Source organism: Macrobrachium rosenbergii, chromosome 3, assembly GCF_040412425.1.
Source record: "Macrobrachium rosenbergii isolate ZJJX-2024 chromosome 3, ASM4041242v1, whole genome shotgun sequence".
NCBI classification, from domain to species: Eukaryota; Metazoa; Arthropoda; class Malacostraca; order Decapoda; family Palaemonidae; genus Macrobrachium; species Macrobrachium rosenbergii.
Window position 1 is genome coordinate 61316693 of NC_089743.1, and position 25579 is coordinate 61342271.

The 25579-nt window shown below is 41.0% G+C and overlaps 1 protein-coding gene across 13 annotated transcripts in view; it reads right to left on the reverse strand.

The window, feature by feature from the left end:
- Nucleotides 1-25377, reverse strand: part of Su(var)2-10 (E3 SUMO-protein ligase Su(var)2-10) — a 166432-nt gene extending 141055 nt beyond the window's left edge. For 3 of the 13 annotated variants that reach the window (XM_067133925.1, XM_067133888.1, XM_067133917.1), the window contains exons 1-2: nucleotides 25063-25209; nucleotides 13321-13487 (exon numbers count right to left, since the gene is read on the reverse strand). In XM_067133925.1, coding sequence (XP_066990026.1) covers nucleotides 13321-13487; nucleotides 25063-25152 — 257 coding nt within the window. In that variant the 5' untranslated portion in view covers nucleotides 25153-25209. Of the gene's footprint in view, nucleotides 1-13320; nucleotides 13488-24766; nucleotides 25039-25062 lie in introns of those variants that run through there. The other 10 variants (XM_067133897.1, XM_067133878.1, XM_067133937.1 and 7 more) reach the window with 8 other exon arrangements.
- Nucleotides 25378-25579: the final 202 nt, after the last annotated feature.

A 25579-nucleotide genomic window follows, 5' to 3' on the forward strand; every position in this document is an offset into this window, starting at 1 on the left:
GTTCTTGATAGAGCACCAGAGGTTAGTGGATGGCCCTCTGATCTTCTCGGTCCTACTCAGGTAGTACCTTAAAATGCTAGCAAGACAAAGAGCTCTCTTTTCTTCCTCAGAGCCAAAGATGTCTGTTAACTTCTTAATGGAGAAAGAACAGAGCCAGGGCTTGGATGGGTCCTTGTTCTTGGCTAAGAATCCAAGGGTGAAGTAGCAAACTGCATATCCTCATGAAAAACCTACCCTTTTATCGATGGCTTGGATCTCGCTAGTATGTTAGCAGTAGCCAAGGCCATGAGAAAGAGTTTTTGGCGAAGGAGTCTCGGAAGGTCCACCCACAATCACAGCAGGTCCTGGAACCATTCTTTCATGGGCCAGAACGGGGCTATGGGGGTCATCATAACATTGCAAGGAGCCCAAACCTTGTTCAGCACTTCCCTGACCATGTTGAAGGGTGGAAAGGCATACAGGTCCAAGATGGGGCCGGAGAACAAAAGAGAGGAAGGCGATGGTTCCTTGAGGTGGCAAACAGGTTCAATGTCAGCCTGCCCCATAGTTTCCACAGAATCCAACATACCAGGGGATCCAAGGTCCACTCAATGGGAAGGATCTGCTTTCGACGGCTCAGTTCATCAACCAGAACATTTAGTTTGCCCTGAATAAATCGAGTGACTAGACTCACTTGATTTTGATCTGCCCATAGTAGAAGGTCTCTTGCTATCTGGCAGAGAGAAAATGAGAGAGTGCTGTCTCGCTTTCATGTGTACGTTAGGGATGTGATATTGTCTGAATGGAATACCACAGTCTTGAGAACAAGGGTTGAGAAGCACTGGGCAGAGAGAAAATGAGTGAGTGCTGTCTCACTTTCATATGTACGTTAGGGATGTGGTATTGTCCAAATGGAATACCACAGTCTTAAGAACTAGGGTTGAGAAGCACTGGGCAGAGAGAAAATGAGTGAGTGCTGTCTCGCTTTCATATGTACGTTAGGGATGTGGTATTGTCTGAATGGACTACCACAGTCTTGTTGTGAACTAGGGTTGAGAACCACTGAAGCCCTTTCTAACAATGTGAAGGTTCTGTTCTTCCGGTGATCAAGTCCCAAAAACTTCCCGGTTCCCCCAGAGGACTCCCCAACCTATATCCGAGGCATCTGAATAGAAGTCTAGGTCTGGGCTCAGAAGATGAAGGGCTTTCCTTCCAAAAGTCTTCACTCAGACAGCCACCACTGTAGATCTGACTTGATCTCCAGGTTATGGGAAACGCGTAGGTGTCCGGCTGAGTTTTCCTGTCCCAGTTGGCCTTGAGGTAGAATTGCAAAACTCAAACGAAGTTTGCCTAACTTGACGAACGTCTTGATGGATGACATGATGAACATCTTCATGGACGACTGCTTCCGCAGTAGGCTCATCCACTGATGGGCCAAGCAAGACGAAAGGGCTAGAAGCTTGTGGACCATCTGAAGGCAGCTGGTGATTCTCTTGATTAAATGAAGCCATTTTACTAGAGGAGTGAGGACTCAAGTGGACAACTGAGGTGACGTAGAGAGGCTGAAGCAAAGAGCCCGAAACTGTTAGATTTAGCTGGCGCTGGGTGCTCCAAGAGGAGACAGGCGTTTAGACGCTGAAGTGGGGCACCTGAGTGTGTGTCTTGGGAGACAAACCTTAAATACTTCCTGGAGTCTGGATAGATGGGGATGTGGAAGTATGCATTCCGCATATCCAAGGTTATCATCCAATCGCCCTGGTGAATGGATGAAAGGACTAACTGGTTCATCTCCATCTTGAACTTCGTCTTCTAGACGAAGAGATTGGGGGCACTTACGCTGACGACTGGTCTCCAACCTCCGATGATTTGGGGACTCTGGGGGACCACAAACAGATGGTTGTAGAAGCCTTTGAGTTGATGTCCTGGACTTCTTCTATGACTTTTTTCAAAGGAGAGAGGAGACCTCCAAAAGGGCCGAATGTTTCTCCAAGCCTCTTGATTAGACCTTCAAAATGATAGAAGTAACTGAAGGGGGCTCCCATAAATGGAAAGGAGTAACCCTGCCTCAGAAACTTGAAAATCCACTGTTCTACCCCTCTGAAACTCCACTTCTCCCAAAACTCAAGAAGTGTGGCTCCCACTTGTGCATGGAGGACTTCTTCCTCATTTCTTGGGCAAGGACTTGGTTCAGCTCCTCTTGATAGTTCTGCCTGAGAAGCATGCCCTAGAATGTGACCTGGATTTACTCCCACGAAAGGGATGTTGCTGGAGGGGAGAGACCATCTTAGGAACAAACGCAGACGAATCCTTGGGGTGTTTGGAAGAATGAGCCAGAAGATCATGAGTCGACTTCTTTCGGAGGTCTGACTTCTGAGACTGAGTGACTCCTTTAGTGGTAAGGGAGCACCAAAGTTCTCTTTTTTCCAAACCCAAAGAGAAAAGTGCTGCAGGTTCAAGAGAGCCATCCCCAATGGTCTTGTCTGCATGAGAAAGGACTCCTAGCCAGTCTGAGGCAAAGATTCATATTAAATCACTGAAATCTTCAATCTTCTTGGCTAGCGCTCCCACCGTCCAGTCCAAGAAACTGAAAACTTTAAACATCTTGACAAGGTGGTCAAATTCTGCTGACGGAAAAACAATTTTCACCAACGAAAATGCTGAACGTCAGGAGGAAAGAGCTTCCTCGGTGATATAGGGAATATACCTCCTACAGATTAAGCACGAGAGAGGAAAGGTGAAGGAAGCCTTACCTTGCTCCCTCTTAGCAGAAAGCCAAGCTTCAATCTCCTTCAATGCCCTCCTAGGAGACGAGGAAGGCGCCATTGTGGGGAGCCTAGATCTGTCATCTGGATGGCTCCTAATCAGGAAGGTTGAGGCAGGCGAGACCAGGGCAGCTGGTGCCAAAAAAAGGTAGCAAAGCTCATCAGCAAATACTGAAGGAGAGATGCACAGGCTAAGAGACCCAAGGTCGGAAGCAGGTGCTTGGTGCTCCAAGCAGGAGACTGGTATTAAAAGTTGTCACCGGGCACTCAGGAGCTAGCACTGGGCACTTGGGAGCTGGTACTGGGCGCTCGGAAGCTGGTGACAGGCGCTCGGGAGGTGGTGCCAACTGTTCAGGTGGTTAAATTCTGCTGACGGGAACATAATTTTCACCAATGAAAACGCTGAACGTCAGGAAGAAAGAGCTTCCTTGGTGGCATAGGATATATACCTCCTACGGATTAAGCACGAGGGAGGAAAGGTGAAGGAAGCCTTACCTTGCTCCCTCTTAGCAGAAAGCCAATCTTCAATCTCTTTCAATGCCCTCCTAGGAGACGAGGAAAGCGCCATTGTGGGGGGCCTAGGTCTGTCATCTGGATGGCTCCTCATCAGGAAGGTTGAGGCAGGCAAAACCAAGGCAGCTGGTGCCAGAAAAGGTAGCGCAGCTCACCAGCATATACTGAAGGACAGTTGCACAGGCTAGGAGACCCAAGGTCAGAAGCAGGTGCTTGGCACTGAGAGCAGGAGACTGGTACTAAAGAGTTGGCACCAGGCACTTGGGAGCCGGCATTGGGTGTCGAAAGCTGGCGACAGGTGCTCGGGAGGTGGTCCCAACCATTCAGGCGGAGCATAGTGCTTGGATGATAGCAACGGGCGCTCAACAACCGGCGCTCAACAACCGGGCACTCGGGACAGAAGGCCTCGGGCTATCCCATGCAGAGTGGATGTCAGACCGACGAAGAGACAGAGGGATCCATAACGAAACTGCAGGAAGGCTGGGCTGAGATTTGCCTCCTTATACCTCTAAACAGGCAACAGAGAACGGTGTGCAATGTCATGTGCATGCCTCTTCAGAGGGTGAGACGCATCAAGATAGCACTTGAGGTGCCTCCTGTCAGTGCCGGAATCCTCAGAACTGGACAATAATTGGTGGACATCCATCAAGACATCTTTCCAGTGGCTGTCTACAGGTACTTGGGAACATGCAACAGGCTCAACTGAGGGCCCTGGGCAGCTACCCGTGGGCACGTGCCACTGGCCTCCCTTGGACTTCCGGCATGTCTTCTCCCAGGTTCAGGGGAGTAAGACAGTGACCTTCATCTAGAAGAACTGGCGGGACAAAAAGCCACCTCCTTTACTTGCATAACAGTGTCACCTGTCAAGATGCCTTTCCAGTGGCTCGAAAGGTTCGACTGAGGGGCAGCTACCCATGGGCCAACGCTAGCGGCCTCCCTTGGACTTCTGGTATGTCTTCTCCCAGGTTCTGGGGAGCAAGGCAGTGACCTTTGTCTAGAACCAGCGGGACGAGTGGCCACCTCCTCCACTTCACTGTATTCACTACTAGCTTAAATTTCTTGTCAAACCTAGACTTGAGACTGGCAATGGCAAGGGTCAGAAGCAAGGAAACCAGGCGTGGGAGTAGGTGGATTAAAAGTAGGAGGGCTAGTAGCATGAGAAAAAGTGGGAAGGGGGGAAGAAGGAATAGCAGGGCCATCTTCTAACCTAGGATTACTTATAGATTCTAGGCTAAATGTAGCACGTTTCTCGGCTCTAAAGGCCGAATTCTTCTTCCTATCCCTTACTTGTCTATGTGATATTTAAGTACCTTCCACTTAAGCTCATCTTGCGCCGAGTGCTTGAAAGCTGGAGCCGCGCGCTCGGGCCACTCATTACATTCAGCACACGTTCTCTCCTTACTACATTCCTCACCCTTACACTTATTGCATATTATATCAGTCATATGAAGATTTGATCAATCTGGTTTTGCAACATTCGCTACAGCAGCGAAAACTAGATGAACTTGAATCAGACATAATAACAAAAACTAAAAAAATTGATCCTGAAAGCTATCAAGGCTTGAAGGCTACTCCAAATAATCAATAATATTACACCAAAATCCAGTTATTCAACCAAAGAGCAAGGAACCAAAGCTGCTGCAAACCCCAATGTTTACTTGAGAGCTGGCAGAAACAGAATGAGGTTTTCTGCCAAGTCCTTTCCAGTACTACCATTAGTAGGCAGGCTTGTCATCTACACTAAACAATCAAAGTTCTATCACAATTTTTTAAATAAAAAGCTGCCTGCAAGTTAGAAACTATAACTATGAAATTACTTGGTAAGTAACTTACATGAAAATACCAAATTCTATAACTATTATGGAAAACCTTTCAGCTATGTAATTTAGCCAGTATTTCATAAACTCGTCAACAGACGGTGGCAGTGGATGGCCAAATATAACATTTACATGGGCTATAAGGCTAACATTTCTTACAAGGCATGGCATAAAGTTATTTTTCGCAGTGAACTACTGTACTGCAAACTCTAACAGGAACTTTTAGTTTACATATGCTTAATGAGCCTTCATTTAAAAAGCATGTAATTAATTACAAGTTGAGAAACAAGACAAAGTAGTTAGAAAATGTAAATTTTTATAATTTCCAAATTTTCGTATTTGCAAACATGAAACTCCACATTTTTTTAAGACAAAGAAGCTTTTATGCATAAGATAAAATATAAACAATTTGATCAACCCTGCCCATTAATTTTATTTAATGGTATTATGTACCTAGAAATAAATTTTCCCCAATTCTTTACCTTGTGCACTGGTTCACCTCAATTGATGAATGATGTTTTGGTGCACTGAAATTTGTTAATTTTATTCCCAATCATCTGTGAAGATTTATCTACTCTGGAGATGACTGTTTTGTTAGCACTGTACGACAATACTTTGGTGTACTGTGTGGTCCATCTTGTACTGAGTCAGAGATGAGAGGCTGGCCAAGGCTTGAAAGATGCCAAGTACCAATGCTCAGCCCAAAGCAGCTCCACTCAGCCTGCTTATAGTGGCCAATTAGCTGCAACAGTGATCAGTCTTCTCTATTTAAAAGATACCTTGGCTGGCCTGGCCACTTCTGGTAATAAGTTGTGGTTCAATGACGGTGCAATGGATAGCCAAGCTTACCCTTCACCTGGATCTCTCATGGACCAGCCCACTTATTATCAACAACTCCAAATCAGTGCCAGCACCCCAACCCACTTATGATGACAGACCTACTACATATTGCTTCACCTGCCTCATCCCTGGACATTCCCACCATCAGTCTTACTTGTCAAGAACTGGCGCAACTCCTCACCTGCCGCCTGGCCCATGACCTCTTCAGACAGAGGTCTTGGCAACTAGCTAAGGCACACAGATACAGCTGTAGCAGTTGAGATCAATAATTTTCTCCTAAAGCGGTAAAATACCAATGCTAGTCATCTATCAAAACCAATTCTGACCAGATTCCAATCATGCCCTCTTATCTTTGATCCCTTCTGAGGGTTGATCCAATGCACAGATCCCCAGCTCACAGCCCTCTCCTTGGGTTGCTCCTAACCAACTTCCCTATCACCATCACAACCAGGTACAAGATTTATCTGTTCATTTCCAAAAATCAGTTCCTTAACAGAAATTAACCTATCCAAGGTACAGTACTCTCATGCTTGATTCAATGCGGAGAAAGAATTTTATCCTGCCTTGCTTACAGAGCAGCACACTGCCTAACTATCCTGAATACTGTGTTAAGCCAAGAATTTTATCCTGCCTTGCTTACAGAGCAGCATACTGCCTAACTATCCTGAATACTGTGTTAAGCCAAGAATTTTATCCTGCCTTGCTTACAGAGCAGCATACTGCCTAACTATCCTGAATACTGTGTTAAGCCACATTGGACCCCTCCACCCTACTATGCTTTACTCCTGGAATGACCTAGCACTTCTGTTCTGCCAATTAGTCTGCACAACTTAATCCTTCCTTGCCAATGACCATTCAAACTACTACATCTCTGATAAGTATTTTGTCATCCAAAGGATATACGAGGTCCATTCAAAAAGTATCCGACCTTGGTCCATAAAGAGAAAAATTTGCACATTTGAAAAAAATTTATTCAATCACCTTCAAAGTACTCCCCTTGGGAGTGCACACACTTTTCCCACCGGTGCTGCCACTGCTGGTAACATCTCTGGAATCTCGACACTGGGATGCTGTACAGCTCTGCTGTCGTTTTTCTCATAATTTCCTCTCTCGACTCAAAATGCTTCCCTTTCAGAGTTGTTTTCAGTTTAGGGAACAGCCAGAAGTCACAAGGTGCCATGTCTGGAGAGTAGGGAGGATGACGAACAAGTGGAGTGTTGTTTTTGGCCAGATAAGCGTGGATCAGGTGGGCAGAATGAGCAGTTGCGTTGTCATGGTGAAGTTGCCAGTTTCGCGCCGCCCACATTTCCGGTCGTTTTCGTCGTACTGCATCTCGAAGGTGTCGCATAACCTCAAGGTAATACTCCTTATTAACTGTTTGTCCTGCTGGTGCATATTCATGATGCACAATACCATTGGAGTCAAAAAAACATGTCAACATTACCTTGACATTGCTACGAACCTGTCGCGCTTTTTTGGGTCTTGGTGATGTCTGATGCTTCCATTGTGATGACTGAAATTTAGTTTCCGGGTCATATCCGTACACCCATGTCTCATCACCAGTGATGATAGTCTTCATGAAGTCAGAGTCACTGTTAGCACAGTCAAGCAGGTCTTGTGCAATTTCCAGGCGGAGTTGTTTCTGCTGTTCCAACAGCAACTTGGGAACGTATTTAGCAGACACTCGTCGCATGGCCAAATCTTCCGTTAAAATTGTATGAACTGATCCTGTGCTTATTCCTACTTCTTCAGTAATTTCGTTGATGGTTATACGATGGTCGGCCTCCACTATTCGACGAACATTTTCAATGATTTCTTCGTTTCTGCTGGTGGATAGCCTGCCTGACCGTGGCTTGCTCTCAACTGAGCTTTGTCCTTGCTTGAAGCGATTATACCACTCCTTTATTGTGTTACTCCCATGGCTTCATCGCCAAAGGCTTGCTGAATCTTCTGGATAGTTTGCACTTGTGTATCGCCAAGCTTGTGGCAGAACTTAATGCAGTAGCGCTGCTCGATGCGCTCCGACATGTTGTGTAAGGATGATAATCCGACGAGCTTGTACTGGACGTCTGCACTCTGGCCCTCACAGGCGGGTACTGCCACACACTGGAGCTTTTAAAATTTACAAGCATGCGCAGTAAGAGTGCTGTCAACTCCAACAAAACTAAGTTGCTGATTGGTGAATCATTTGTCCTTTTATGGACAAAGGTCGGATACTTTTTGAATGCACCTCGTATTCACATCTGGTATGGACTCACACTCACACTGACGGAAAGAAACTTTCTTCAGACTTCAATTTTACACGATTCCCTACTGCCAGTAAAGTTAGGAGACTGCAGGGCCTCTGCTTCCTACAGTGGCCTTCAGCCAACACCTCTGCTTCCTAAAGTGGCTTCCAGCCAACAGGATGTACCTCTGACATTCATTACTGAGAATTACTGGAGAAGATTCTTTATACGATTTTGGTCATAATTATTTTGGTCACCAAACAAGGAGAAGCAAGTAATAATATTAGTATGGAACAGGAACCACGCCTCAACTTTTCCAGTGACTGCCACCTGTTTAATCAACTCTCTCTTCTGAGATTCTGACTTTTCATGAGTTAGAGTTATGATGATAAAGAATCTCTTTCCACAACAAGCTCCAGTTTCTCTGGTGTTCACATCTGTAGCAACTTTATATTCCAAAAGAGAAACTTCTGTTGCTGAAGTCAAGCATGAATCCAGGCTTCACAAGTGTGTGTGTTACAGTATCTAATATAATGTACATATGAGTATACAACTGCCATTGGGCAAAGAGAGCAACTATACAGCAGGTCATCCAAAAAGGGCTTGCTTTGGTTATTTTTTCCCAAATTGTCAGCGGGGTATCTGCCCCGCAATGAATGAGTAAATTATGGAACTTGGGCAATAAAGCCAAACACAAAGTCAATTTCAGCCATTCTGACAGTGAAAAGAGGGAGTTAACATGGCAGAGCAGTGGCACTTACGAGTTCACTCAGTGCTGAAAGGGAAATTGAGAGCAACATGGTTTTAAAGGTGTAACAGAACCTCATAGTTGCATCAGGAAGCAATGGTTAAGAGTGTGTGGAAAGTAAGCTGGAAGAGAATATGAAGGGAGGTACAATAAAAATATGAAAATGTTGCAGCTAGGGGCCACAGAGACACTGCAGTAAACCTTAATGCCTACATGGCACTGCGTGAGGAACACTGATGGCAATACAACTGAACAGTAAGATAGATTTAGAAAATAAGTGAGATAAAGTTCAAGGATCTAAGCATGAAACAGAAAACCCTACAACTGCACTATGAGTAATAGTAAGTGACTACACAGCTTAATGAAAGAAAGGTTATGGGGGTAATGTACAAAGATAAAAAATGGGTGCAGTTAGGGTTAAGGGGACCCTGGAAATGCACTTTAGTAATGCCTACAATGCATCATGAAAGGACTTATTATTATAACTCAAAAGTCATGTAATTTATTTTTACTATCATTTTTCTATTTAATATTCTAATGCTACTCTTTCATTTTTTATAGTTTTCTAATATTTACTACACTATGCTGACTTCTTTAGACTCATTTTCTATAGTTTTCTAATATTTACTACCCTATGCCGACTTCTTTATACTAAAGTTTGAAGCACTGGCTTTCTAATGATATAAAATTTTACATACTTCTGACCAATTCTGGATGTCTAAACATATATCAGTATTAATTTTCATGGGCAACTGAAATGTATGATTTTCATTACCACAACCAACTGTAAGTAGAGGGTGCAAGGTTAAAAATCCTGCCCTACAGCTGATACACTATTAGGATCTTAAGTTTACTTAGCTTATTGATGTAAATAACTTTTGGCTTGGGAGGCTAGATTTTAAAATAAATCAAAATTGATGTTCTGACTTAGAGCTGTATTGCTGCAAGAGGAAAAGGTATTTTATAATTGTATACTGCATATCTAAATTCATATTTCTTGCAGTTTCAAAATTTTTTTCATTGCTAATACAGTTTAATTATTCTGATACAGCTTATAGGTACGGAACTCTGTCACTGCTAATACAGTTTAATTATTCTGATATGGTTTATGGGTAAGGAATTCAGAATCATATGGCTGAATTCATCAGCTTCATGTACATTACAGTATGGAATGAAAATGCCTGAATGGGTTTGAAAATAAGTTGTAACTGCATACTGCATAATGATCAATTGAATATAAATCATCAGAAATGCACCACTCACATCAGTTATCTGTAAGAATACCCACAGAAAGAAGTCAGCTGATGAAATATGGCTGCTGGCATTAATATATCATCTTCCATTAAAAACATAAGTAATCATCACCAACTAATGTTCTATTCTTACCAAACCAGTCGGCAGTTTGGCATATTGAAAGTAGAGGCACTTTCAAGAGGCCTGAAGAATGAGTACTTCTGATCTGTCAAAAGCATGGAGCTACCCTTTCTACAATACTGACTGTGCTGTTTCCAACACAAAACAAGCTTGCCCTCTCCCCAAGAAAAAGATAACTGTAAAAGCTGTAATGTGCCTTTCTCCATCATCTTTACCCCTGCCAACAAGGCAAAAGATTTCTGGGAATCAGAAGGATAGGCTACATCAGGAATAGTACTGGTTCTTGAGTAAAGAGTGGGCATCAGTCCTCAAATGGGATGCAACAGATCGTACAAAGAACCAAAACTACCCAAGGTTCTGCTCCCATCTTTGACACATTGCCCAATCACATGACAAGCATTCTCCTACTCATGGCAGTTGGGGAAGGGACTGCCAGCCTCAGCAACCCCTCCTCTCCCCCTTCCTAACTGTGGCTGGGAGAGGAGGGCACAAGGGCTGGGAAGACTTACCACTCTCTTAAGGAAGAAGAATGGGCTACAGGCTGACTTTAGGAGGAATAGGCTTCCTCCCCACCCTAAATGCTGAAGGCTTGGGTTTAGCCACAGGTACCATTGAAACAAAAGGTTCTGAGAAAACTACAAGATGGAATAGAGTATCATAGGGCTCCAATATCCTATCCACCACTGGCTCCACATTATTCTCCAGGAAGAATAGAGATGAGCCCCCACCAGACTGTTCTGAAAGTACAAGACTACTTCCAGCCAAAACCTGTCCCAAGAACAGAGACAAAATCATATCCTGTCTCCTCAGGACAGTCTGCCCACAAGTTGACACTGGTAAGGAAAAGTTAGTACCTTTCCTCCCAACACCATCAACCTTTAAAACTTTGCCCAAGGTACCTGACCCATCATCAGAGAGCAAATGTTAAGTGCCCTCCCCACCATGTGTACTACACTCCCAAAGAAAGGGGTGGAAGGGGAGGGGCACAACACGGGTAAGAAGAAAAGAACTAGAAAGATTCAGTATTCACTGGGGATGTGTTCCTGTCAGAGATGACTGTCAACACTTCCTATCCTCCTTCTTCCTACTCCCACTCTATTGCCCTCCTTACAGGGAGAGAGATGCATACAATCCCTACCCCATTGAATAAAAACATTTATATAGGTCAATAGTAAGAGAAGACTTACACTGCCCATACAAATGCTTTCAATCTTGCAACACCTTTGTAATTGATTTTCTCCACCATAGTGAAACAAAAATTAGAAAAAAAATACAAAAAAATATAGCTTTTAACAACCAAATATGCAAGCCAACAAGAATCAGTCTAGGGGAGAGTTCAGCACAACTTCTTCACTAGATGGAGGCCAAGAAGTACTTGGTGATGGCAGACAAGTGAGGAGTATTCACCCTGTTCACCCCTATGAACCACCAGTTACCTACCTTGTTACCAAGTTCAACAACCAATCCCAGCTCACACTGAGTACTACCCCTACATAAAAGGCAATGGTTTGTATTTCCTTATGTGCAACTGTTGTTGTTGTTTAAGTTGATCAAATTATGTGAAGAGCATTTAAAGATTTTTTGAAGTGTAAAATTTTCATTTTATTTTTGGTAGTTACGTACTATCAAGCGATCTACTGTCTTATGTTTTATTACCATTTTCTTCCAAGTCCAGCTTTTAATTTTTCTTAATTACTGTACTAGATTCCACAAATTACACTGTATTGCACACAACATATTTATGTATTGGGTTTTACTTCTGTAGTTTTAGTTTTTATATTACTGGAATCATTTGTTGATTGCACTGCCTCACTGTTCTCCGAATAAATCTTTAAATGTTTCGGTTAGCTACAATTTTATAACAACCCTCACTTTCAACTCTAATTTTGCTTCAGTGTTCATACCTGTTCATAATATATTTTAAGAACTGGAAAAAATCTCTGAGATTTCCTGAAACTGTTTTCATGACGTCTCACACTTATTAGATTACTCATGAACACTGTTAGCGTCTGTAATTATATAAAATGCGCTTGGGGCTTAGCCTACAGTGTTTTCAAGTAGGTAAGTTAGGTAAGCTGGGGCATGCATTTGCAAGCTTTTGGTATTTACAGGTGTACTGTATTGAAACCTAACCCTCATGAATGAAAAGGGCTGACTGTAGCAGCTTACAACACCAAAATGCCTAATAATAGTAATAACAGTCAAAGAAATAACACCAAACAGTATGGGTGGTGCAAGATTTTTAATAAGATTCAAAACAATGTTCATTAATACAGAATTTCAAATAAGACAAAATTATACTTCTCCCTGAATATCAGTTACCACTCTCTTGTTCCACCAAGATTTTTCCTACAAATCTGACAACTTAGCAGTGTAATAATACATGAAAGTGGAAAAAGAAATATGCATTCTTTGTCTTAACAAAGGAAACAAAAATCTAAACCCATATAAACTTCATGACAAATTGTACATCAGTAAAATGATACTTATTCAAAGAATCCGTACTCTGGTTATAAAAAGGTAACTGTCCAATAAAACAATGAAGGTCATACAAGAAACTTACTTGAAGAGATACAGAAAGCAAATTTAATGCATAATAAAGCAAGAAAATAAGTGAGTAAAGAAAACCTTGAGTCCACTACCAGATCTTTGCTTTACGAAAAAAAATCTTGTAACCAACATCTACATGTACAGTAAAACTTAAACTTATGGCAAATGCAATTAACATAAATGTACTCTACTGTAAATACTTGACTAAACAGAATAAAAAACAGCATGCAAAACTTTGAACTTTAACCACATGAAAGGTTATCCTGTCCCGAATAACCCTTTCCTTATGATGGTTTTTTTTAAGTCAATAGAAAAACTTCCACATAGAACCACAAAACCAGGAATAAAACCTTCAAAAATACTAAAGGCTCAAATCACCAATATGCTAAACTTAATTTTTCAATATATCATGAAAAAAAATGGCCTTTATTTTGAAATAAATACAAACATGACCTTACGTATTTTGAAACAAGTTAAGATGGCTGTCCCAAGTTAAAATTAATACTTACTGAATGCTCTTGTATAATTCTTTTATTTTTGCTTGTATGGCAGGGTTTCGAAGCCTTACAATCTCAATGGCTCGGCTCTGTAGCTCATTTTTACGACCAGTTTTGTTCTTGCCAGCATAACCTAATAACATCTGAAGCTCTGAGACCCTAAAGGTCATTACCATTCTCTGTAAGAAAATGAGAATAAAATTAATGAGGCCTTAAATAAATACAAGGTAATAATAAATATTTAGGGCATACAACCACAAGGTAATAGCAATTTTTTGGGCATACAACAATCTAGTATCTCTTTTGACTTCAGAAATTAAGTAAGTTCCTAGCTTAGTCAATGTTGTGGCACATGCACACGTGCGCACGCACACACACACACACACACACAGATAACTGCCATGTCAAAATTTTACCATCAAACTGAGAGGGCCTTGGCAAAATATTCACCCAGCTCGAGTGACACCATTCATAAGGTACTCAACAAACCACATTAAGTAATAATTACACCACACCTTCACAGAGTATATTCTCTTTGCAAATTCAACATAATTTTACTTGAACTGCCATCACCAGATAGGATTGCCTCAATCACTTTGTTGAATGGCAACCTGACACCTACCAAAGGGTTACCTCGAACTGCGTAAATCGTCCTACGCGAAGAGAGAAGAGTGCTGTCAATTAGAAGCCACTACCGATGCTAAACAAACGTCCACCTCCTCCAAAGCCCCTGTCTAACCCGATCGAACCAGACCAGCCAACACGAAGAAGAGGCAGGAGCTGGCTTAGTGTCATAAGCTAAAAGAAAAATAAAGGACTGAATTGACTAAACCGGGAGGTCCGGAGCTCTTGCTGGAGGGTGCGAAGAAGTAACATACTCAAGCATGCATCTGTAATCGTTACTACTGGTTTAGTCAATTCAGTCCTTTTTTTTTTTTTTTTTGGGGGCTTTTTATGACATTAAGCCAGCTCCTGCCTCTTTTTCGTGTTGGCTGGTTTGGTTCGATCGGGTTAGACGGGGGCTTTGGAGGAGGTGGACGTTTGTTTAGCATCGGTAGTGGCTTCTAATTGACAGCACTCTTCTCTCTCCGCGTAGGACGATTTACACAGTTCGAGGTAACCCTTCGGCAGGTGTCAGGTTGCCATTCAACAAATCAATTGAGGCAATCCTGTCTAAGTCTCTGGCGTCGTCTCGGCCTGCAGGGACTTCCCTTAGGGAAGCAGGTGCTTGGAGGATGTGTTGCACAATCAGACTGAGGCTTTTTGTGCACTCTCTCTGGATGATGTCAGGTTTACTATACAGTGAACCCCCCGTATTCGCGGGGCATGTGTCCCACATCCCCCCGTGAATAGCTAAAATCCACGAATACTTAAAACCCCTCTAAAAACACTTAGAACTGCCCATTTTGATAGTCTAACACAAGAAAAACCCTGTAAAAATGCTTATAACTGAGTATTTTAATAGTTTTATCACAAAAAGTGCATTTATTCATGAAAATTATATGAAAATACAGTAATTAAAGAATATTTCTCAGCGAAAAATACCGCGAATGGGCGAATTTTCCGCAAATAATGGGTAGATATGTTCCATAGAGAAACCCGCGAATGCGTGAGTCCGCGAATCGTGAGAACGCGAATACGGGGGGTTTACTGTAATGGGGTTCTAAAGAGTGACGGCTATGTCCCTTCGGATCCGTGGCTGTTGGTAGCCTAATAAATTTATCTCAAGGGGTCTGGCTCACCGGGCGAATGCTCTGGCTTCGTCTACGACGTTTGGAGCAGGAAAGTCAAAATTTCTATCTTGGTCATCTTCCCCCTCATTATCCGGATGTTCATATGAGGGATTGCTTAGAACACCATTAGCCTTAGCTAATTCTTGTTCAAGGATGATGACGTAGCAGTATGACGAATGTGGTTGCTTCGAACTCATGTCTCCGGTGTCGGCAGTTATGCATTATCGAGGATACAGAGTGTTAAGGTGAGGTATCTAGATGATTGGTTGATCCTTTCCTCCTCTCTAGAGGAGCTAGTAAGAGCGGACATCGTTGTGAAAAGTCAAAACTGGGAAATAATTCTCTAATACTGAGTCTAATGAATCCTAGGCTATTTGAAAATAGCTTAAATGCTACCAAAGTCCAAATTACGTCCCCAAACGGACAACAAAAGCAACCATCCGGCAACCAATCTCGAAACAATAGCTGCTGTGACAACTGAACTACAGTCGTCAGGCGGCAGAAATGGACTAAAACTATTTAGCAGTGTTGTACCCTTCCTCCCCCGTTAGAGGGAGGGACCTAGTCACCTACACTAAAACAATTGAATGCTACCGCAAATTTCAAATTTTTAGCTGCCACACAAGTTAGAAGTATACGCTACGTTATTACTTGATAAGTTACATATATAAAAATCCCATTTCTTATTTATTTGTTCAATCTGTAAAATAATGATTAACACTTATGGATGTGATATTCAACAAATTACACAATTTTATTTAAAATGAAAACCAAAAGAGAAACTAACATAAATACCCGACAGAAATTACGTAAGTATGAGGGAAATAGGCTTATTATCTCTTATCATATTACACCATTCATCATTGTTGTACATTCCACTTCTAAATTATTTTGTGAATAATATACAACAATATGTAGTGCAAAAAATTAAAATTCAATATAGGTACTCTAATAGGATCATTATGTTTAAAGCAAAACAGGTGATTGTGCCATTTGATTCCTATTATCCCTTAAAACACTTAGGATAAATTGTTTCAGACACCTTTCACTCCCTCAAAGCTTTGGAATGTGGAGTAATTGTTATACACTGCCTGGTCTGGTGGAATTAAAGATAGTATAGAATGTCTGGTACATATAATGGAATACATCAATAGGTTAAGCCAACCTGAAGAGAAAACTTAATGTTTTGTTTAATATCTTTCTTGATATGCTTGTGTTATTGTTATAATGTCCTAAATGGTCATAAATGTCTTACAATTCACCATCAATGTATTCATAATACTGCAATAATTACTATGGGCCCACATTACTTGGGTTTTTAAAAATTTGTAAAACTTTTTGTAAGATTATTAAAAAAAAAAGGTGTTCAAGTAAGTTTTACTGGCTTTCTCTAGCTTTTGCCACTTGCCATTTATTATGGCTTACTGGGTGGAGGTGGTATTAGAAAGAAACCCCCCCTCTTCCCACCAGGTTAGGACACGGCATCCAAGGTTAGGCTAGGTAAAGTTAAGGGGATCGGCCGGTTTCCGACTTTTTTAACGACAGGTTGTTGATATATAGGGGGTTTGTGAAAGGATATTGTGTGGAACTTCTGGCAAAAAAATTTTTGTTCAGTGACCTTAGGTTTTGTGATGCCAGAGCATTTTTCAGCCAAAAATGGCCATTTTCAAAATGCATCTCCTTTTGCTTTTTGGTTTTAAGGGATGAGATTTGAACCACGTATAAAACACATATGGACCTTCGATATAAAGCCGGGATTTTGATTTTTCAATTATTTTTCGAGATATGAATTTTTTTTTTTTTATGAAATTTTCCCGGAAAAATTACAGAAAAAAATTGCCAAAAATCAGAAACTCAAAATATTAAAAATCCCGGCTTTTTTAATCTACCATGTTTCCTCATATTATATATGAAATTTCATTTAGATTGGTCCAATACTAAGGGAGAGATACATTTTGAAGGTGAAAAACTTATGTTTTGAGAAACGGGCCTTCAAAGTTTTAGTTACATAAAAAAGTAAAAGGGACTTCAAACACTGTGTTACAATTAATTCTATGGTTTTAATTTCTATTTTTGGGTATTAATTAATGCAAAATGATTATAAATAAGAATATTAATTGATTATTTATGTGCCTAAGACACATTCTTATAAATTTTAGGTCCCTGGTCCCCCCCTGTCTGATCTTGCTGCAAGGTATTACTCTAGGGTATCATAGTTGCCTACACTTTTTTATTAGTATCTCGAATCCATCCCTTGCCAAATGGATCCTGGGAATTACTTTTCATTCACAATTAGGGATTCGTGATTCATGTAATTCATCAAGTCTTGCTTCACTTATTATGATCATTTTATTTTCAGGATCGTCTATAATATCAGCCTCCGAGCTACTGCTTTCTTTTTCTAAAATATCTTTGCCCTTTGGTAGTGACGCACAAATAAAGAGGCGTTTAGGGGTGGATGTGGTTGGTCTCTGGTCAGCAGAGATCGCTGCCTGCGCCGTTTGATGGGCGACAGCTTTCTCTCTCTCCGTCGCTCCATTCCCTCTATGGCACTAATTTCTTGAACTCTTTCTTCTACTTCTCCCTGGACTTTTCCACTTGGCTTTTCCGCATTCTAGAAGCATGAAGTGAACTCTTGGACCTTTTAGGCACGGTGAAAAAAAAAAACACAACACAGAAAATACAGAGTTCAGTCAAGGCTAGCGAGCATGAAAAACGTGTCCTTCTAGCTTGGAAGTTTATAGGCAACTCTCGGCCACAGTCGGCGTCATGGTATGACGTGGTCGTTGTCATGGCTAGGAATAACTAAAAAGGTGCAGTAGGATATTATTGACATTATACATTTCATTTCAAAGGAAGTTTTCGTAATATATATCGCAAAAAACTATACCAGACTAAATCATTTGCGCTACTGGTGTTTTATGGGTATGTAGTTATTGTTACATTTTAGGCCATAACTAGAGAAATACGGCAAATTTTAGCATAATATTTCGTGGACACATTCTTGAACCCTATACGAAGCCATAGAATTTTTTTCAGCAAATCAAATTTTTTAAAGATTATTGGTTTTTTTTAGGCGGCCGATCCCCTTAAAGGTAGTTAAGTCATATTCTCTCTGGAACAGACTACCTACTACAGAAATGTCTGCTATAGTAGCCCTAATCCCTCACCCTGCATTCACTCCAATACTTTTATGTGTTGAAAGTAAATAAGATAACACCAGGCAATTTTTTTCTTACCCAGGCAACTTGAGTACAGGCTAGGTTAGCAATGAAAATCAGGTAGCCATACCACACCTGTTAAAAGATTATTTACAGTTGACCTCTATACAATGCAAGTACTATTAATGTAATCATCTCTGTCATTCTTTTGCCAAATTTGCCATAAGTAATACTGTAGATCCAATAGAAGTGTTACATTACCCTATCATTTTGAGGCTTGCCAGCCATGGAGTAATGAGTTAACTATGTATAACAGCGACGAGTTATTAAGGGCAGCTAGTCTCCCACAAGGCATGGCCAGTGTTTAATTACCATCCCTGAGCTTGTAATTTTCCTAGAAAACAAGTACAGTGACATTTCAACTTAACAGTTAGGGGACACAAAGCTTGGGAAATGGCCAACACAATACAGAACCCTGGAACGTGCTTAGCTACCACTGTACACTAGTTCAATATAAAATAATTAAAGGCCTATCCTAACTGGTATTTTGATATTTTTCTCTAACCTAAAATATTTATTCACTTATTCAATATCAGAAATATATCTGCAAAATTAAATCCTTCGGGCCAGCCCTAGGAGAGCTGTTAATCAGCTCAGTGGTCTGGTAAAACTAAGGTATACTTAACTGAAATGCTTGAAAAAAATCTATACAGTACAGTATTAAACAGCTTAACAAAATACACTGCTGACTGCTATAGTTCTACCTACTTACTGAATATATCTATAATACAATATATATATATATATATATATATATATATATATATATATATATATATATATATATATATATATATATATATATATATATATATTATATAAAATACACAAAAATCATGTAAAAATAAAAAACTAATCCATATCATGCATTATAAAATACTACCACATGCAACCCCCTTCTCTCTCTGGTCCAGTATTTTTACTGACATTCACTGAATGCAAATATTTTTCAGTTTGTGTATATGTGCCTGTGTATACACACATGTATGCATGGCATTAAAGTAAACCATGCACTCACTGTGCAATTGCTTGCTTTCCCCCCCCCCTCTCTCTCTCTCTCTCTCACTATTTTATAAAGAATAAGAGAGAGAGAGAGAGAGAGAGAGAGAGATCTCAACACAATGTGTAAGTCAACACAATGTGTAAGTACACACACACACAGACTGGCTATGAGCGAATCGTTATACAGTACCATCAACCATGCTTACCAAACACTGGTTTATCTAATATTTCATTTTTCTGATAATTAACAACCACAGACTATTTCAATGAACATTGGTTAGCAAAATACAGGCATAGACAGCAGTAAAACTGCCATAAATAACTGAATCGAGAAACAGCTGTTTGCTGATGTTAGTTACTATAACTTTTCACACATTTATTTAGAGTTGCGTCACAGTCACCAATTGTTAAAAACTTTCAAGTTCTTAATGGTGGCTTCCATAATTGAAAAAAAAATTAATTTTTATTCGTCGTTTGCGCAGAAAATTTATATCGCTAAATTCAAGTTACTGGTTGTAAACACGACGGAATGAACGAATAAAGTGGAGGCTACAAAACATTTTGGACAGATAAAAGTGCTATTCAAAACTGCAAAACCACAGTTTTAATCAATTTATAATTTGTTTGTATAGATGAAGATAAGCTGCATTTTAAAACAAAGCTTTACTGTTTTAAAGAAAAAAAAAAAAAAGTATCTTGGAATTACTCTTCATTTAGCAACTGTAGTAATTGTCAGTAAAACTCAGTCAGGTGATGATTTTGAGAATGTAAACATCACCAGAATGCACATGGCCCAAGATCATGTTTATATTTCATATAACACGTGCTTTATAACTGGATAAAGTAAATCAGCATAAGAAATTATTATTGTTATAGATACAACTACATTAATTTACTTTTGCAAATTGATCCTGTTGGAATTTCAGAGCAGTTTTCAAACAGCGAAGCCAAATCACTTTAATAAAATTCATATTCGTGCTTTTTATATATTAAATCAACAATGATTTGCAGTAGTTTGATTGTTCTGAAATACAGGTACAGTAGACATATATGCATATAATAAATGTTATTCAAGCAAACATCTCAGAATTCCCTAGTACCTGGTTGCCAGACTAAGTAATATTTTCACTTTTTGAAAAAAAAATTATTTTCTACGAATAAATCTATTAATGTCTAGAAGGCAACTTATGTAACTATACTGTACACTCTAGTTAGAACTTTCAACACACGAGAAAAGATAATCTCATATACTGTATTTACAAAATCAAATGCCAAAAAGTAAAAATTTACTGGGAAGGTCAAATAAAACGACAAGCCCATTATATGAAATCCGTAACCAAGAGGTGCCAGCATATTATTATGAGGCAGACGTAAAATAATAAGAGAACTGTCTCCTCTTTCCAAATTAGGCTAGCAACTAGGCTACCCTTTAAATAGCTCCAAATGTATGATAAAAAAAAAAAAGTAAAGAGCAATAATCCTCCCATGATGTACTACATTTGTGTGACTGCCTCAGTACTAATGCTGGCAATCACACCCCAAAATTTAGCCCCACCTCAAATTTCAAGCCTGTAGGCTAGGCCTACTGGTAGATCTTAGTAGCAGCTCTGCGGCAGTGATTTCCTTATAACTTAACTTTGTCTACAGTTTTTTGGTTGCTAATTATGGATTTACCTTCAATTTTTGTCACATGATTGTAATTAACCTGTAATTAACCACAGACCAGCCCTAGGAGAGCTGTTAATCAGCTCAGTGGTCTGGTAAAACTAAGGTAAACTTAACTTTTTCATCCCACAAGCTAGGGGGACCCGATGGGAATGCAGGGTTATGGGTGGGGTATACCACAGGGACAGCTGATTTGCTCTCTCCATCCAACAAGCTAGGGGACCCGATGGGAATGTGGGGTTATGGGTGGGGTATACCTCCGGGACAGGGTGATTTGCTCTCCCCACTTGTTACTACCCTACAATTTAGGGGGCCCCTAGGGAAAGTGGGGTTATGGGTGGGGTAGACCAGGGGGATGAGAAGACGGCCAAAATTTACTGTTTACGGCATTACAGACGAAAAACCCTTACATAAACACAGGAGGAACAAGATGACAAAGATAGCCGTTACAAAGACAAAAACTTTCACTACTACTGCTATTTCAAATGCTACCACACATGCGCACTCTTATAGGGGAGCTTTTGGTACACAGGCCGAACTCATTACTGAGGAAAAAGGAGGGACTGGAGGGATAATGTTCGTTTCTGGTCCTTCCAGTTTCAATTTTGCAAAAATGCACTTAGGGATATTTGATTCCCCAGGGGTTAGTACTGAACACGGCGAAAAACATTTGGTTGCCCAGGGGCTAGTGCTGAACACGGCGAAATACTTTGAACCCTCCTCAGGAGCCAGTACTAAACATGACAAAGGGGGTTTCAGGAGGAATTGAGAAGTTTCTCCCGCCGTTGGAGGGGTGTGGGGTTATTCATATGCGATCCCCACAGGTCTTTCCAACTATTGCACCTGCCTGTTTGCGTTGGAATGGTTCATAAGTATTTCATTTCAGTACACCGGCTGATTGCTTGCAGTACACTCCTTTGAACCTGTCACTTGCTACCCTTTGGCTGTTATCTGTAAAAACTCTTATGTCAACTGCCAGGAAATTAACATATATTGTTACGGCAATTACAAGATGTTAATTCAGTTGCGTCAAAATCACAGCCTTAAAAAAAAAAAAAGGGGGGGGGAGCGATTTTGGCCCCCGTTGCGGTAGCGAGTGCAGGTTGGTCATTCAGCAAGAAGCATTCTGCTCCCCCAGAAACAGGCTTGGAGTCCCTAAGGTAAGTTTATTGGGGCTTGATTTCCTAGCGTTTCGATTTCCCCCCCCCAGGATTATTTTATGAGTTCGGAACTCCTGCGGACAGATTGGTGCATGGAAATTGGTTTTACCTATACTTTTAGGGCTGATGGTAAAGGAGATGATGTTTTGTTTCTTGCCAGCCTGTTATTCTTCCTAATGCCTTCTACCTACCACCAGCAACTGCCCCCAGCCCCCCGTTTCCTCGGTGACAGTACGTTTTGCCTCTGCACAAAACCCCTGCCTCCCCCCACTGCCGCTTCTAACCCTCCCCTGCATTTTGGGGGGACGTGAGCAACTCTCTCCCCGCCTTCCCCCATATTCCTCCCCTCCCCTCACCCACTCCCTGCAACGAATGGCTCTCTGGTGATTTACACTATCGGAGTGGGCTTCCACAATGTAAACATGGCAGCTCTGCAGTGTTGCCATTTCTTATTTTCAAAAAGTGCTAGAGGGTCCTCCAAAACGCGCTAGAAACTAAATAATTCTCATATAGAGCTTAAAAAAAGCACTACGACTATATCCCTTATTAAATCTTTCCTGAAATGTGGTGCAATTACATTACGTATGATGGCAGTACACTAAGACCTGCGCAGTTTGATGTCAGCACAACTTTTACTATCTGCAAAATATGTTTTGCATAAATCGGTCAAATGATCAATCACTTGAACTGAACAATGGGACCCAATGAAAAGGGAAAGGGCACCTTCTACTGATCTGGACTCCGTACTGATTTTCTTGAAAGGAATAACTCCCTGGCGTTGACCACTAAATGGTTCCTCTGCTTTTCTATGCTTGATGGTTAGTCGGTGCCTTTCTAAGTCACTTAATTTTGCTGAAAACTGACACTTGCAATATTTACAATATCCTTTCATATTTTCTGAGCCAGTCTTTGAACCTGGGATCATTGAGCCATTCATCTCGAAACCGCTGTCCATATGTTTTTTTTAGGCATTTTCTAAATAAACACTAAAGTTGGACGATAATTCACTATTAGCAAGACAACAAGACAAGATGTCAAGGACAGTATATATATTGTCTGACTGTCACTGGTGCCTTTTGAAAACTGAGATGACTGATTACGTTTAAGTGACAATGGTAGTGACCGTCCGTCAACAGTCGAACTTGTTTATGCTGCTCATACACGTATTAGTAGTGTATATAACGGTGGGTTGCTTAACAGGTTGTATTATAAAAAAAAAAGTGGTCGATGAACAATATTTCTAAAGCAGATCACGTCAAAAGCATGCAAGAGTCGATGAAATTGTTAATTTCCTATAAGCATAATGTAACCAGACCTTAATTGCAACACGTTTTCTATGGTGTTTGGTGAACAGTCTGTGAGGCAATACTATTTTCTCTATAAACCCACTTCCCCAATCGTCACCGTTCAGTACATGAAATCGGAATTCAAATTAAGTATGAGAGAGAGAGAGAGAGAGAGAGAGAGAGAGAGAGAGAGAGAGAGAGAGAGTACTCATGCAGCAGATGACAAGTTTCAAATACCGGATCATTCAAAGTATTTTTGCCTATTTTTTCTGTTTTGGATTATTATCATTATTATTATTATTAAATAGCCAGAAATGCGCCAGATTTCCCGTTAGATATATCCAAAAGGCGCTATAAAGCACGACCGCGTCAGATGAAAAAAGAAGCGCTAGAATTTTCCAAAACGCACTAGATCTGGCATGTTTCACACTAAAATGGCAACACTGCCGCTCTGTTTGTGCGTTCTCCCCCACCCAAAACCCCAAATTCCCACGGTCCCCCTTTACTGTTTGGTAGTTAGGGGGCAAATAACACTTGGCCAACAACACACACATGTCTCCTTTATCAGCAGCCCTAAAAGTATAGGAAAAACCAATTTCCAAGGTAAAAACAGGCGTGGAGCTAATACTTAGAAATACCGGCCTACTGAGCATGGCCTTCTACCCTGCAATAGCCTTCCCGGATCCTGCAAACCTAATCTACAGAAATCTATGGGGTAGTTTGTAGAGCGGCAGGAGCAGGCTCTAAAACTACTTCCCTGCAAAAGCTTAGTCCATGTTTCTGATGTTTAGTGTTACTTAGGGGTCCAGGAGGGGTGTAGCCCCCCAGCCAGGTCAGAGCACAGTGCCCTTAGTCAGTTTCAGAAGGTTAGGTCAGGGGACAGCATTCTGGGAGAGGTCAGCCTTGTTTTCGTCAGAAGAACCTGTGTCAGTCATTCTCAACTGGTCCCAATCTGAGCCATAGGCCTACCCAAACAAACGTTTTGAGGGTAGAATGCAGAGTTGGGGGTCACGAAATTCTATGGGGGTTCAGGGGCCTCCAGAAGGGTTAGGAAACAGCATCCACTGTTAGGTTAGGTAGGGGTAAGTCTGGTTAGGTTATATTCCCTCTAAAATGTCCTTCAACAAAAATGCCCACTATGCCTACAGTAGTCCTGACCCCCCTACTCTGCATTAGCTCTCATTTGGCTGTAGCTTGGGTTAGGCTAGGCTACCCTACATTAACCTAAATTAGGTTAGCAAAGATTAACATACAGGGTTATGCTGAGCTGCACGACAGAGCACACACGACCTAAAGACCGCTTTTTTACGGGGAAGGATACAGCCTATAGGACCTCTATATGTACCCTATAGTTCCATACGGCTTGCCTAGCCTACCCTAGTCAGGCTTACCGTAAGCCCGGCACACAACTTGCATCTGCAAGCAAAACTTTACACAAGCTAGAGGGCTCGGCAAATTACTGATGCCTCAACGGTAATTAACAATTTAAGAGAAAATTGTCCAACGACCAAGCGATCTCCTCGTTAACTGGCAAATTTTCCACAGCCACCACTCTGTTTGTACACCGCATTAAACTCGATCGCCTTTCCTAACACAAAGATTAACACCAATACTTTCAGACTACGCACTTTAGAACGCTTCCATTACCGGAAATGACACATAAATACTGTAAATTAAGGCACTTTACCCGAAGCTGATCCTCCACCTCTGCCATGTTTGTTTGGATATGTTTAAGCAGTAACAAACCGAACGAGAATCCACATGTGCCCTTTCTCATCTATGTAACAGCCGCCGGGAGATTTTTCAAACGTTTCACAAAAACGAAGTGGTGTTAACAAAGTTCATGTTTCATTGTATATTACCTGCTACAAACTTTTTCAAACAAGCGCCGTGGTTAGTTGCAATAAGCGACGATGAAGTAAAGCACGCCAACTGGGAATTGGAGTGACGTCACCACAGACAATTCCCTCCCGCGATAAAACGAGGAAAATTCTATCCGTGTAAAGAAAACGGCTGTACAGATACTGGTTCCACTGACGACTATAGTTAAGATAACATAGACAAAATTAAAGCAGTGCCATAGTTGTTATTAACTTACTGATGAAAAGCATGTCACCGTAATTCCGCAATGGTGAAAAATTTTAACAGAACTAACGTGAGGTCTAATGTTATTCTACAATCTAATCGGTGCGTTTTCCATGCAC